The sequence below is a fragment of the Cynocephalus volans genome, chromosome 6 (genome assembly GCF_027409185.1).
Source record: "Cynocephalus volans isolate mCynVol1 chromosome 6, mCynVol1.pri, whole genome shotgun sequence".
In the NCBI taxonomy this organism is placed as follows: Eukaryota; Metazoa; Chordata; class Mammalia; order Dermoptera; family Cynocephalidae; genus Cynocephalus; species Cynocephalus volans.
Window position 1 is genome coordinate 128,021,841 of NC_084465.1, and position 16,228 is coordinate 128,038,068.

At 45.4% G+C, this 16,228-nt stretch overlaps 1 protein-coding gene across 1 annotated transcript in view; it reads right to left on the reverse strand.

The window, feature by feature from the left end:
* The window catches only part of SFMBT2 (Scm like with four mbt domains 2), a 197,712-nt gene that overhangs the window by 23,498 nt on the left and 157,986 nt on the right, over positions 1-16,228 (reverse strand). Inside the window, exons 14-15 of the mRNA XM_063100723.1 lie at positions 15,190-15,329; positions 1,046-1,155 (exon numbers count right to left, since the gene is read on the reverse strand). Coding sequence (XP_062956793.1) covers positions 1,046-1,155; positions 15,190-15,329 — 250 coding nt within the window. The remainder of the gene's footprint in view (positions 1-1,045; positions 1,156-15,189; positions 15,330-16,228) is intronic.

The window sequence follows — 16,228 nt, forward strand, 5'->3', positions numbered from 1 at the left end:
CAGAGCTGTTCAAAAGACACCCTGGGAATGCCGAGTGGGCCACTGACAACAACTGGTGGGTAACAGCACAAAATCTTAACATCTCCACTTGGTATGAGCATGAGTGAATCATAGAGCAAGATATTACTGGTCATACAGATTATTTAATATTCCTCAATTTTCACTATGAAGAGGATAGGTACCTTCTTTAAAGAAGAACGTAGATGTAGCCTAGCCATTGCAAAGTGGCTCACTCTAAAAAAAAAGCATCCTTTCCCAGATATTTTTTCTAAATGATATTTTAGGACACCATTATAAAAGAAGTCAACCAGTAAGATGTTCTCTATTTAAAACCATAAATGAATATTAAAAGCCCTCTCAGAACACCAAGCAATTATTAAGCATAAAGTTATCTTGAGAAATGGATCTTTTTCTATGTACCTTCTAAACAACCAAGTTCAAGCACATCAATATAGTTCCTGCTCTCAATTTCAGAGGTCAAGAAACTTAAAGCAAAGCAAAAATGTCACCTTTACAGTTGGCAAATTTTCAAATAAAAGAACAAAGTTACCTGACTACTTGTCGACCCAGGACCCAATGCCATTTTACTTAACTCAAACCAAACAGATATACTGGTTCCTTTTACTTTTTAAAACTGTCCACTCCCAGAGCAAAGAAAACATTGTGTTTGGCACAAACTCTCTGTATTAAATATTAAGAACTACAAACATACATAAAATGGTAATGGATAGCCTTTCTCTATAATTTTTTCTCCTTTCAATCGAATAATCTATTGGCCCTGTAACACAGTAAGTTTTTATTCTGAACGTTTAAAATAATAAAACATTAGTTAAGCAAATCTCCACTTTAGGAATCCTAAGGCTTAAGGCAATTCTGGATAGCCCAAACGCCAATAAATCTCTATGGAGTACACTAAACTGCAGAACGACTGTCCTTCAGTTGGTTTCCATTTCTCTGGGCTGTGTCAAAAAGAGGAATGCCAAGTTTCAAAGTAGCAAGCAAAGCATGACAAAACCCCTCATTTTCCAGAATTGAAATCACTTACTTCGCCTTGAGTGTCTCCTCCTGAAAATTCCAATGTGGATCTTCCACCAGTTGTAACTCTCTTAATACTCTCCCAGGCTTGTAGGCTGCATTAATTATCATGCTAAGAACCTGTTGGAAAAAAATAATTGCAATGAACCTCGACTGCATTTATTCCTGCTAAAGCAAGAATGCTTTGGAAATTACACTGCCAATGTCTAAGATGTGTTCATGATGCACCCACATCGAGTGCAGGACTGTAACTGAGTTTGTTAGAATAATCTGCAGGCTAATACTGAGCCGACTCACCATCTAGGAATAAAAAGTATGGACCACTCAGTAGAGGAGGCAGCAAGCTCCCAGAACTCTTCTTGCTGCAGAAAATCTGAACCATTTCCTCATTATTCAACACAACTAGGAGAAGCTGATTAGAAGAACACAGATAGAAGTTACTGAGAATTTCACTCTATTTAAAAAAATTTCATAAGGAACCAAGAAACTGGGACAATATACTAGTGCCAACACATCTGGAGAGACATTTGGATACCGGTAAGGCAGTAACAAATTATGGGACACTCACCTCATTTATGGACATTTAACTTGAGGACAACTCTGTCAGAGATGTGAGCATTTTAAAAGAGAATCTGGAACATCTAACACCATCCAATACTGTATTTCATCAAACTACCTCCTCATGCCCAAGTCCAAAGTCCAAGAGCACAAGCATGTGCTCGTGGCCTGTTGTGGGGCTCCCAGAAAGACCTGGCACTTCCGTTCTGAGAGGCCCAACTGCAGGCTCTGGTGAGATACGATGCTTCTGTTAACCTCAATGTGTGTCTTTAATAAAAAGAACAAGGACCTTAGACCTTCCAGGTCACTCGCCTCTCCGTAAGCAAATCAGCATTAACTATGAACATTCATGAGTTCTGGCATGCGCTGGGGCTACTGCTATTCAGATGGAGAGCTTAAAGGACGTGAAAGTGCAAGCAGAGACCTTGGTGCTGAGCTCCACAAAATGACCATCTGCTGAGGCTTCACTGTGCACCAGGAACACGGACAAGAGGAGCACACAGTGCCTGCCCTCCTGAAGTTTCCCCCAATCCACGCATGGGGCTCACATCCATGTTTCAGAGCACAATGCCCCTGAGAAAGTAAGACAGCACCTGAGATGGGAGGCTGGCATCTCTGCAGAAGCCTCTACTATGTCCGGTGGAGATCAGCACGACATGGACGCAAAGGAGGTGGACATGTGGTACTGGAACTTGCATGTCGCAGTTTTCATGGGTCCGGTGTATTTTGGAATGAAACCGGCCTGCTTTGTACCCTGCTTTTTACTCCTGAAAACAAAATAGCTTTCTCATATTGTAACTAAAGATTCTATTTCTAAATATTTTACACTATGCTGTCAGCTGGCAACTGTCTTTTCTTTGCCTGGGTAGCATTTGCTGTCCCGAGGACCCCGCAGCTTGGTGCCCCGAGGACAGGGGTGGGCAGGGCACTGAAAAGCCAGGGCCAGGCCACGCAATGCCTGCGTTTGTGTCTCTGCATCAGAATGATCATCTGATTTTACTGTTTACTGTCAGTACGATTTACAAAACTGAGTTTAAAAATAAATCTAATTAGAACTGGCTACAATAATGCACAGTGTTTATCAACAGACAATAAAATTTCAATGGATTTTTTTCATTGTGTTTAGCTGAGAAAACCCCAGAACTACATGTTATCTGCTGTATATTGAGGTGCATTTTGTAACTGTGAAAGAAAAGGCCTTCCAGAGTTCAATTCAGCCTGGAAACAGGCCGCAATGACATTGTAAAAATCATCCAATATTGGATATTTTTCCCATGGCTCTTCCTGAGGCCACATCATTTGTTTCTAAATTCAACAAGCTCTCTATAAAACTCTGGAACTGTGAGCTGAATAATTTCTGTACACACAACATCTCAGCATATTATAGTTACCCCAGGAAAATAAGTAGACAGCTGCTATCACTAGCCAGAGTTAGACGAATTACTGTACCATGCAAAACATTGGAATTCAATTCATTATGTTCTTGATCTGAGGGGGAGTGCAGACCCTGCTCCCAATTAACTATAGGATCTTAGGGGTGAAGTCAATGAATGTATTAACAGTAAACTGGTGGGAGGGGTTTGGGGTGCCTCTAGAAGGAACTCAGGCTGGAGCAGAGTGACTCATTGGATTTCCTGGAGTTCCCAAAATGTTTGTTGAGAACATACTACTACACACATGTTCCCCACAGTGCATTACAGCCGAAAAGCAGTTACTTTTGTAGGTGGACAGATCTGGGACCAAATCTAAGTTCCAGGCCTTAGAAGCAGTAAGTCCTTAGGCAAGACGCCTGACTGACTCACCTCATCTGCACACAGGGGACTGCCATATATCTGGTTCACGGAGATATTACAGGAAATAAACAAGGTAACGTCTCGGCATGCAAAAAACACTTAAGGGTAGCCCTCTTCTTGCTACCAACGCAGTCCTCATCAACCTGAAAAATAAACTCTGCTGCCCTTCAAACTCTTCATCCCCACTGGCCTGCGTGTAATGTTTCAGTCTGCAGGTTTGGAAAATAACTTGCCTTGGGACCTCCTTGACTCTCTAGCTACTGCCTCCTTTACGGAGCCAAACTTCTCAACAAAAAGCAGTCTCTACACTTTATAATTCTCCACCCTCACTCTGATTGTCAGTCTACCAAATCCTATTTCCTCTCCAGCCTCTACACAAAGTGCCTTGGGAAGGGCCCCATGACTAATTACCACCTCCAATGAGCACTCTCTGCTCCCGGGACCTGTCGCCTGGCCCAAGCACTCCTCCTGCCCCAGTGTCAGGCACATCATGTTCTGAGTGGCAGGGATCAGGATGTGGGGGAAGACGGGCAGGCATGAGGGAAAAGAAAGCAAGAAAGGAGAAGAGCACTCAGGTCCTGTTGTGGGTAATTTCTCAGCAAAAGGAGCAAACACCTCAACAGTGCTCGGCACACCACACCACCTGAGAAATGTGGGCCCCTTCCCCATTCCCTCGCTGTCCCGCACAATTGCAGCACTCACAAGACTGCGCAAAGCCAACAGGATTATTTCCTCTGTCACCTCATGCACTTATGTTAGTCCGTGATTTCCTATCCTTTCCTCTTCTCATGAAAACTTCTCACCAAACACCAACATGGAGGTATTTCCCACCGCAACTACATCACATGTTGAAGGTCACCACAACGTGGAAAGTGCAGGAGCCACAGACCAGGCAGGCAGATTCCTCAGCATCCAAGGAAGAGAAACACTTCAGAACATAGATGTGGCTCCCACAGTGCAAGCAAGGTTGACTGGATGGGAAGGAGATGGGTCCCAGTCTTGAAGGTTTGTGATCTGTGGGATTCTAGTGTCCCTGGGGAGAGGGCTCTTTGGGGTAGACTTTTAGAAGGGGACTAGACCATGGGAAAATGAGGGGGATATTCCTTCTCTTGAGGGGTCAGAAAAAGGAGGACAAAAGGAGCTCCTCGTATGCTCATGGTTCCAACAGAACTTTCTGCTTTTCAGATTATCCAAGGGCCACAGTTACAATAATGAACTTTTTACAGAAATGAGCACACATCAAAGGCCCAAAAGATTTCTTCTTTTCAACTTAAAAATCAGAGGAAATGGAACTAATTTTATGAAAAGTTTCGTTTTTTTTTTTTTTTTTTTAAGTAAAATGGTAAAGAATTTTTCTTGCATAATCAGTAGTTTCTCCATCAGTGGGGCTTCTCTGGTGCGAGGTGTCTCACACGGAAAGTTGCAAGAGGAATAACATGAGGATCACACAGACTTGAACCCCTGGGGCTGTCATTGCAAACAGAGCCCTAAGGAGGTGCAGAACAGGGTTTTTATTTTAATAACCAGACTCAAACGAATGTCAATTAAAAATGGCTCCTCTGCAAGAGGAGAGTTTGGATTTCAGAAGGACTGAACAGCGGGGCCTCTTTCCCTGCATCACGTCATGCTCACCCTACACACGGAAGGGTCATGGTGTGTTGTGGCGGCATGACTTCTTAAACGCTCAGACACAGAAATGCCGTCAAACAACGGAAATAAAGGAAGATGTGCTTGTAAGAAAAAAGACATAACCTTCTAATGAAGCTAGCTTTGAAAAGAAAACAAGGCAAATAACTTGTCAAAGTCACTCACCCCTTACAAGCAGGTGTTTTCATTTTGTCTCCTCAAACACCGACTGCCCTTGCATGCTCCAAGATCGGGGTAATTTCTGCATTGAACACACTCCAGAAATACTACCTAACTACCACCGTAGTGTTCCTCTCTCCTTTCATTATCAGTTACAAAAATTTTAACAATAACAATGTGACATACTTTGCCAAGCCTAGAACTCTATCACTTGGGCCAGCTCTGACCTCTCCCTTCCTTTAGCTTCTTTCCATGAGCTCACCTCCCCTGCGGAGAAAGTGACAGCAGCACCCCCAGCCCGCAACAAGGTGTGGGGCCCGCTGAGCTCCCCACTGCACCCCTCAGTCTCATTCAGAGATCACTCCCCAATGCAGATTCTAATTTCAGGAATTTTTCACCTTCCCCTCAATGACCAAAGGGAGAAATTCACCATAACCTGAGTCCTCGTCCACCTCAGTCATCAGGAGCCCAGCACTCCTAGGACAAACCTCCACCCAGAATCCGATTCCCACACGGCCCTGTATTTTCCCCTGGTCCGACCCAATCCTCAGCCCCTCCCCTCTCCCTGATCCCCTCCATGATGTCCTCTGAGCTCAGGCCCATCAGCAGCAAAATACCCTTTATCCTGAACCTCTTTTTGGAACCTTCTTTTTCATCTTGTAGTTTTCCCTTCTGCTCTGGACTGAATTATGTCCTCCTCAAATTCATTAGTTAAAACCCTAACCCCCAAGATGACAGTCTTAGGAAGTGGGGACATTGGGAGGTAATGAGGGTTAGAAAAGGTCTTGAGGACGGGGCCCCCAGCAGGGGACTAGCGCCCTTACAAGAAGAGAGGTGAGGCTGCTTGCTGTCCCCTTCCACCTGCTGAGGACACAGCGACAGCCGTCTTGAGGCCACCTCACCAGAACCGCCCATGCCAGCAGTTTTGGACTCCCAACCTCCAGAACTGTGAGAAATAAATGTCTGCTGTCTAAGCCTACTGTCTGTGATATTTTGTCACAGCAGCCCAAGCAGACTAAGAAACCTCTGCTTCTCCTTCTATGGCATCCTTCTCCTTAGCAGAGAAACATGCGGTGACTTTTCACATCTCCCTTCAGCCATCTCATGCCTCTGCTCTCCTTTATGGTAAAATCCTTAAGAAATGTCTACACTACCGGCTCCTTTTCCCCACCTTCAATTCTCTCTGGAACTCAATCCCATGGGCTTTCTGCATCCAAACCTTCCCTGAAACTGGTCTCCAGCAAAACAGAAGTCCTTGTCTCGGCCTCTGTGCTCTCCATGAGTGGCAGACCCCTTCGTCCCCTGCTCATTTGCTCCAGCCACACCAGCTTGGGGCTCCTGCCTGTGTCCCACACAGCCTGGCCTCCAGGGGCCTCTGCTCTCATCCCCTTGGTCAGAATGCTCTTTCTCGGGATGTCCTGGCAGCCCACCCCTCCCTCATTGGGTCTTTACCCCAAAGTTCCTTATGAGAGAGACCTCCCTGGACACCTTCTCCACAACAGCACCTTTCTCCTTCACTCTGCAGCCTCTCACTGACCGTTCATCATTAGCATAATAGGATTTTTTACTGGTGTATTTGTTTACTGTTCACCCCTCTAGAACACACACACCAGGAAATCAGGATCTTCATTTTCTCTGCTGCTGTATTCACAGTAGCTAGAACTACAATAGCAGGTGCTCAATAGATATTTTTAAAAATCTGTTCAATGAATTTCAATATGGCCCCTGAAATTTCATAAAATTATTCTGTTCATCTAAAAATTAATGAGAAATTCACTCCAAGGATTTGGTACCACCTAATCTATGTGAATGGAGGCCCAGGAGATACCATTTGCTACTGACTTTCATTGCCACAAAATCCTACGGTATGATGAGGAAGTTCAACAAATGTATCTTGTCTTCTTCACGGGAAAATAATAAAGCCTTAACAAAAAAAATTTTGCACTTTCCCTTTGCCAGCCTTCCCAGACAGTATCTAGCATCCTGCTAATTCCTGCGTCATAGCCGTGTGCGCTGGCACCTTATCCTTAGTGGGTTAGCCCGTGTTCCGCAGGCAAGGCTCCTTCAGACTGCTGGCTTTCTGGGTTGCTACACGAAGGCTTCCTAGATTTTAAGTAAAAGTTGTTGTGACAGATCACCAAGAACAAATGCTCAGGGATATACAAAGTGTCTTCAAAAAGTTCGTGAAAAGATTTGTACTCTCTTAATTCTCTTTTCCACAACTTTTTAAGTACTCTCCTTTAATAAAGAAGAAATTCAAACAAGGTATCACAGAACTCCCCAAATGTTAAAAACAAATGCTATCATCAAAACAGTGAGATGGAGGGAACCTGCTGAATGGATTAACCATGTTGCAGAAATATAAACTACAAACCATGACTGAAGCCAAATTCCAAACTGCCAGGTCTCACCTGGAAGTTCCAAAACTGGAGGTTATCAGGAGCTGCGGTCACTTTACTCCCCCCCGCGTGCCCTGGGGGTGGGGGGGGGCATCTCTGACTCAGGGCTGGGGACAGGGGTCTACATTCCAGTCCAGGGGGACTCTGAGGCTCAGAGCACAAACACAGCTCCAGCCCTGTGGCACTCACAAGGTTTCCCTGGGACCTCCTGCTCAGACCTACTTTACGTGTCAGTGAGGCACAGCAGGGGCAGCGGGAGGTCCAGACCCCTAGTGTATTAGTCAATTTCTGTTGTTCATTACAGAATATCCCAAACTGGGTAACTTATAAAGGAATGAATTTATTTAGTACAGTTTCAGAGGCTGGGAAGTCCAAGGTGCAGAAAACACATCTAGTGAGGGCTGCCTTCTGGGTGGTGACTCTACAGCAATGCAGGGTGTCATACGGCAAGAATGGGCTGAGCAAGAGAGAGCTAACCTGCTCCTCCCTCGCTCTCCTTATAAAGCCACCAGAACCACGCCCATGACAACCTATTAAACCATCAACCCATTATGCCATGAATGAATTGATCTATTCACGAGGGCACAGTCCTTACAATCTAATCTCCTCTTAAAGGTCCCACCTTTCAAATACCATAATTGGATCTCCCACTCTGAACACTATTTCAATGGAGATGAAGTCTCTAACACTTAAACTTCTGGGGACACATCTGACACATGGCACTTCATGATGGGGTGTCTTCTGCACACCCTCTTTCTGCTTCAGAAAGATCCAATGTTCGGTATTTCAACCGTCTGCTGTGAGATGTTTGAAATCATATGCCCCCTTCCCCAACTGGCTCACATCTGTCATACTTCAGGGGAGAATCTCAATGGCAGAGACTAATCACCAGGTGCTCAGGTAGGCAGGTGTCATGATAGCAGGGCTTTGGGCTGGGTAATGCACACAAAGCACAATGTGAAAATGAGACCAGAAACGAGATGAGGGGTACAGAAAGAGGGTTCCTCCCCAAGAAGATAATGCTTTCTATCCCCTTGTTTCCTGTCAAAGCAACAAATGGCACTGGGCTCCAGATTTAAAAACAGTCCACAGCAACTCCTCTTGCCGACCCTCAATCACACAGAGCTGGGGCATTATCCTGACACGGCCAGGCCTGGACCTCTGCCTGTGCACTTGCACCTGCATGGGCTTGTTAGCATAAAGCGGGCCTGGGGAGGGTGGATAAGCTCACTCTGTCGGGGGACTGTCAGCTCACTGAGGTGGGGACCCCAACTCTTGCTTACCATGGGACTCCTGGCCCCAGAACAGCGCCTGGTACATTAATTGCTTAGGTCCAGAATGAATGAATGAATGGGTTGTGTTTCTTTTACTGCTGTGTTCCCAGAGCCAGAAGGATATGTGGGACATGGCAGATGCTCAGTAATTATCTACTGAATGCTGAAAGACCCAAAAGAGGTTGTAGACAGTAGAGAAGAAATACAGATGGACTGGTCGGGACACCTGCAGTCCCAACATCATTTACTCCTGCACTTCCTGAGGCCACAGAGCTAGGAAGACCACAGAAGCAGACAGAAGGAGATAAAAAAAAGTGAGCCTCCCAGTCTCCTCTCTGCAGGCTGGTGGCAACCCAATTAACCACCCCAGACTCCATCATCTCAGACCAGCCTTCACAGCTCTCAGTCATTTCTGTGATCACCTTTTGCAAAGTTAAACTAATTCCAACTTGTTCTCTTAAATACTCAGGAAGGCTTAACTGGTCATGTCTAAACTGTGGCATCCCTTGACCAGGCTATTCATGAGAGCAAAGTGACTCTTTAGTGACCTTGGACGGATAGATGATGGACAGAGGGATAGAGAGAGGATAGATCGAATGGATAGACTGATAATGATAAAGATAGATAAGAGATGGAGAGAAAGATGAAAGACAGACTATCAATAGATAGATGATGGAGACATAGATATAAACAGATGATAAATATAAATAGATAACATAGCTAGATAGTGGAGAGATGGATAGATATGGACAGACAGGTGATGCATGATGATGATAAAGAGACATAGAAATAGACAGTAGATACATACATACACAGATACACAGATAGATACACAGACAGATAGACAAGTGGGCAGGTAAGGTGGGCGGGTGCATTTCTGTATCTTCCCCACCAGGAATGCAGTTCCTGCCTTGGCAGAGCAGAAGCTCTCTCTGGTCTCCCTCATCTCATCTCTGGTCTGCTCTTCCTTACTCTATCTTTTCATGTCAGGCATCAGGCGAGTCCCCAGGTCTCATCAGCACCTCAGCTGGGGTGGAGAGCTGCGCTGGAGGGAAAGGGTAAGCCCCGCACGCTGACCACTCCAGAAGCTTCCTGCAAGTCCAGGCTTCATGTGGCTTTCTCCACAGCCTGCTTTTAAGCATCAGGAAGAGGAAAAAGGGGAGCAGAAAATGAGGTGTTATACTCCTACCTTTCAATAGAAAGTACAACTTGCCAATGTCTCCTCTTACCAATCAACAGCCCCTCTTCAATTCTTGGACCTGTGCTGCCAAAACACAGCACATGAGGTGCAGCTCCTGCCCGCGGCAGAGAGAATCAATGGCAGAGCAGCCACCAGACACTACCACTGAAAGTGCTGCGAGAATGTGCAAAGGGACTCCCCAAGATTCCCTACTTGAAATCACTTGTTTCTCTTTTTTGCTAAAAACAGAGGTAACACATTGGCAGTTTTTTAAACCAAATAAATTGTACGAAAAACCTCGGTTGTTCCCCCAAATCTCTGTAAGCCCCCCAGGGATACCATCCCCATGGACTGAAGAGACATTTCTTCCCAACAGGGTGTTTCCAGAGTCATTTTTGCCAGCAGCACTCAGCCAGTCTTCTCCTGTTTTCGTCATGTCTTTATCAGAAGCTGAAATGTTCGTCTCGGAATACACCAGTAGCAGTAAACACACCAGACGCTGCACTCCCCTTTGTCTCCTGTGCCTAGGCAGCTCACTCACTCACTCTCTTCCACATGCAGACACGAGCACACGCACACCAGCCTGACACACCTACATCAAGCAAGCACAGCTGGCCCGGTGGCTCATGAGACAGCATCTAAGTTATGAAGCAAAACTTCCCTGAACTTCTCTGTGCAATACTCTAGGAACACGGGGGCAACAAGACTCTTTGTCACATAATGCTAACAATCACACAATACTACCCAGATCTGTAGAATATCTGTCTTTTGGGGGTATCTGGAACACTGGGGAGACTGGGGGGGGAGGATTTGGGATAGAAAAGGATGGTCTCACTTGGCAATGATCCTACTGGGCACACAGGTTGGTTTGTGATAAATGCCATCACTATGGTCTGCACCTGACAGGTCCCGTCCCTCCACACGATTGGGCCAGGCATCCCGTAAAATGCCCAGCATGTGAGGGGCCATCTTCCCACTGCACCTGTGCCTCCATGCCAAAGCCTGCTCTGTTCTGAGTTCATGTATGGGGGATGTCCAGGCCTGAACAGTCCGTCTGCTGACTCTGGTCCCAGCTTCTTGCAGGTCATCTATCCGCCTCACTGCACCCTCTCTGGAATTGAGGCCAGACTTGGCTCTTGGTCTCTCTGACTCCACTCAAGTCCAACACCCAGGAAGTGAGTAGAAACATGCATTAACAATCTTTTTTGCCAGAAATTCCTCCTCTCTTGAAACATGGCCCTCCTCTCTTGAAACACAGGCATTAACTACAGTAGGACAGAGGGAAAACAACTCTCATTTTACCTTTTCTAAAGAAATAAAAGTGTTCAGAGTCTGATGCTGAAGCATTAGTGTAAATATTGGCTGGTGGAGCTTACGTTTTTCTTGCACTCATGGAGCTGAAGTGCTTGCTTTTTTTTCTTTTTCCTTTCTCCCTGCTGCATGCGTTTTCTGAACACCAGCAAAAAACTAGTTCTGTCTCATCAGAAAACTCCTCTGGACTGGCTTTTAGATTTGGCTGTTGGCACCTGTTGGTGAATTCATCAGGGATAACAATTTTGACTTCAAAAAATCATTTAGTAAAGTAAAATAGCCAACCCATCAAGAGAGGCTCAAGCCAAGGTCACCATGTTTGTTAACACACTGGCAGATGACGGAGCATCTCATTTAAATAGGTGGAACATGCACGGAAAACAGGTCTGCAAAAGCTTTGAAGAAACCCTTTGGTTTGATGTATTTTTGTAGCTGTTGTGCCTCATCCTATCACTCCCAACGAAAACAGGCACAAACACAGGGAGACAACATCACACATCAAAAATGTATTCACGGGCCGAGCCCGTGGCGCACTCGGGAGAGTGCGGCGCTGGGAGCGCGGCGACTCTCCCGCCGCGGGTTCAGATCCTATATGGGAATGGCCAGTGCACTCACTGGCTGAGTGCCGGTCACGAAAAAGACAAGAAAAAAAAAAAAAATGTATTCACAGCAGAGAGCCAGGCAGACAGCAGGAGCCAGTGCTCATTCTAAAGTCTTACTTCATATTGTGACAAATTCTTACCTGTAATCCTGGCCTGATTTCTGTTTGGATCAAGATGAATGTCTGCAAGGATCTATGGTCTGGGCCAATGTACACAGTTAACCAGAGGTCCTATTGCTGAACCACTTCACAGAGCCAATCGTGAGGTGTTGCCTCCCCCTCAATCACCATTCTCTTGTAGCTGTAAATTCCTCATCTATGGAATATACTCACTACTTAGGCTGAGCAAGACCCATAACTGTTTGATCTGAAAACATAACGCCTGTATTAGTCTGTTTCTATTGCAGAAACCTAAAACTGAATACCTAAAATTGGGTAATTTGGAAAGGAATGAAATCTATTTCTCTCAGTTTTGGAGGCTGGGAAGTCCTAAGTCCAGGGAACATATCTGGTCAGGGTCTTTTCCCAGTTGGGTGACTTTCTACAGGCTCCCATGATGACCAGGGTGTCATATGGTGAGAATGGGCTGAGCAAGAGAGAGCTAACCTTCTCACTCTCTCTCCTTTTAAAGCCATCAGAACCACATACATGACCACCCATTAAGCCATCAACCTATTACTCCATGAATGGATCAGTTCATTCAAGAGGGCACGGTTCTTATAGTAGCCATCAGAATCACACCCATGATACCTTGTTACTGCCATGAATGGATTAATCCATTCACAAGGGCACAGTCCTCATGATCCCATCACCTCTCAAAGGCCCCACCTTTCAAATACCATAATTGGATGCTCCACCCTTTTAACTTTGTAACAAGGGGGTCAAGTTTCTAATACATAAGCTTTCGGGAGACACATTTGACCCATAGCAATGCCAAACTGTGTTAAGGTGAGCTATTAAAAATGAAAGTAGCGGGCTGGCCCGTGGCTCACTTGGGAGAGGGTGGTGCTAATAGCACCAAGGCCACAGGTTTAGATTCCTATATAGGGATGGCTGGTTGGCTCACTTAGGAGAGCGTGGTGCTGACAAAACCAAGTCAAGGGTTAAGATCCCCTTACCAGTCATCTTTAAAAAAAAAAAAAAAAGAAAAGAAAGTAGCTCCAATCTCCTGCTAAGAGATTACGTATGCAAAGGGCCTAGGACAACCACCAGGGCTGGACAAGACTCTCAATGCAGACCTGGGCCCTTTCTGGGCCTGTCCTGTGCAGTCCTTATAGTTAAGGAGCTGTAAGAGTCCTTCCCGCTTTTCCTTCCCTTCATCCTGCAGCAGCCTCGACACTCCAGCCTTTTAACTTCTTTTCCCTCTTGCTGGAGCAGGCTGCCTGGCTCACTGTCCCCACAGAGTGTGTGTGTGTGTGTGGCTCCTATGACCTCAGCACCTGTGCCAGCCCTGCCGCAGCATCTGGGATGCACTTGGTCATACTCTATCTGCTTTCTCGTCCTTCCCACTCAACTGGAAGCTCATGAAGGTCCATACAATGGTACTCCAAAAAGTTCATGAAAAAATTCATATTATCTTTTAATTCTATTTTCCCACGAACTTTTTGAAGTATTCTCATATGTTACGTTCTCCCAAATAAATGAGCATGAGAGCCTGATCAATTTCTTACCGGTTTCTTCTAAACTGTAACTCCCTCTTTCCCTCTAAAACATATTTTTTCTCTAAATATATAAAAAGTTTTAATTACGAGTCCCACGGATGGCCTAGAAAAGCAAACATCCTCTACTTTTGCTTCAATGACCTCTTTCTCTTTACGTAAAATGACACTTGAAGCCATGCAGAGCTCCCGCATTGAAGGATGAGCTGTAGCCTAGTGTCACTGAGGATGTCCCATCATCCAGAGCTTCAAGTCCAAATTGCTTAGGATGCCGAAGAAGGCCTTTCTCAAGCAGACCCCAATCCAGTCTGCCCAGTCCTACCTCACCCTGAGCATCAGGCAAGCCAGATTCCTGCTTTTCTTTTCAAATTATAATATGCTCTTTTGTACCTATTAATTATCCCCAGACTAAGTTCCTAGGCTACAATGATCTATAACCACCTCCCTTTGCCAGAATATACCTTGAACGCCCACCTGTGTGGCTTTGCCCATGGTTTGCAGTCAAGACTGTACTCACTCTGCCTAAGCCAATCAAATGTCACTTGCCACACATCTGCCACTTCCTCCCCTCTGCTCCCAGAGCATGGTGTTCCTACCTGTCTCAGGGACGTCCCCTACTGTGCATCTAGTTTCAGACAATGTTGTCTCCCCAAATAGGGAGAGGCCAGAGTGTGTTTGTTTTGGGACCCAATGGTTCAGACACTGCCCGGCTCCTCAAAGTTGCCTGACAGATAAATGGATTGCTGCATCCAAGGAATTAAAAAAAAAAAAAAATTCATTATGGTACAAGTAGCAATAAAAAAAGTCTACTTGGTATTCTCCTTAAGGGAAAGCACTAATGTGTGTGAAAAGACAGCAGACACAGAGTTCCAAGCACAGTTCCAAAATTGTTTCCAAATTCCAATCTGTCTGCAAGTACTGTCTGAGGGTAAGCTATAAAAACGAGACACAGAGAAGGATCCCTGCCGGCATCAGCAGCATGAAAGGTAGGGAGAGAAAGGGAAACAGTACCCAAGTGACAGGGGCCAGGCCTTTGCCTGGATGCAGCCGTGACACAAACCTCACAGACATACCTGGAGAGCACTGAGACATTTAGCATTACCGATTACGTGCAGGACCAGGTGCTGAGAAGGGATAAAAGGAAAACAGACACCACCCCGACCCAGCAGAGGTGCACCTATCCTCAGCATCACTGTCCCACCTCGAGAAGTCCTTCCTGTCCTTCCTGGCTGGCTTACTGCTTTGAGAAACCTTGACTATTCAGCCCTAAACTCGCTCCACACAGCGAATCATTCCTCTGTCTTGCCAAAGCACTTCATTCAAACGAGCACACATTTCCCCCTAACTCACAGAGTGGGACATGTGTCTCTCCCACTAGACTGCTAGTCTTTCATGGGCAGAAACATCATTTGTCCATCTTTCTATCTCCAGCTTCTAACCCCCAGGATTGCAAGGAGCTGCTTGGTAAATGTTAACTGAATGGATTCAAATAATTAGTGTGTCTTTCGGGAACCGTGCCTGCAGTGTGAGGACGCTATGATGACCAGACAGCTGCAGTGACACACGCACTTTACCTCTTTCAGAACCAGCACGCATTTGCCTGGTCCCACCGACTGGGGAAGCTCCGCGATCCTCCCCTTGTTCAGGTACGGGCCCGAGAAGCACCTGTGGTTGATGAAAAGCTGTGGGCAGCAGTACTTCCCATTGCCGGCTCCTGCAGGGGAAGAGGGACACAGCTGTGGCTTAGGGTCACTCCTCCAGACCTCAGGGGACCAACAAGACACTTGCTTAATCCACTTGGTCAAAGCCAGCTCAAGGAGCTGTCCAGCATCTTGACAGATGTGGAATCCGAAGTTACAAAACCTTTGATCACCTCATATTGTACACAGGTATTGGTATGCACATCTGTACCCCACAAATATGTATAATCAGTTATGTTTCAATAAAAAAACTGTCCAAAAAAGGGGGATGGGCTAAAGAAAGGGGCTTATTTTTCCTAAAAGACCATTTCAAATTAATGTGCAGTATCTTATCTGCTATTAAGTTAGTTTCTTATAAACTATTTAAATAAATGATATATACCTAAAAAAAAAAAAATGGGACTCAAAATGGTCACAAGAATCATGAAGGCCAACTGGGACACAGCACTAGAGAAAAACCAATGGTCTCGTCCTCCTGAGAAGGGTACACTGTGCCCTAATATCAGGACACTTTGTAGCTGTAACAGTATCTTAGAAATTCTGATTGCTTTTTCCCACCATGTAAACAAACTTTTCTCTTTATTATGCAGTATTCAAGACATGTAAAAAGATACAAAGACTAAGAGAGTGACAATCCAGGTGTCACTGTGCAGGTCAGGAACAAAAGCACTAAACACACACTGTTCCCTTGAGTCTCTTCCTCCAGCTTTCCCACCTCCCCTCCCAGAGGTAACCACACCCTGAATCTGGCATTTGTCATTCCCAGGCATGTCTGTAAACTTTGCCACACACATGTACATGTGTACCTAAAAGCAATAGATGGTATTTTGGACTTCAAAAAAATATTCCATAAGTGGTTTTCCACATTTTGTTTGCTCAGTATGAAGTTTCTGAAATACCTAAGTTGGCAAAT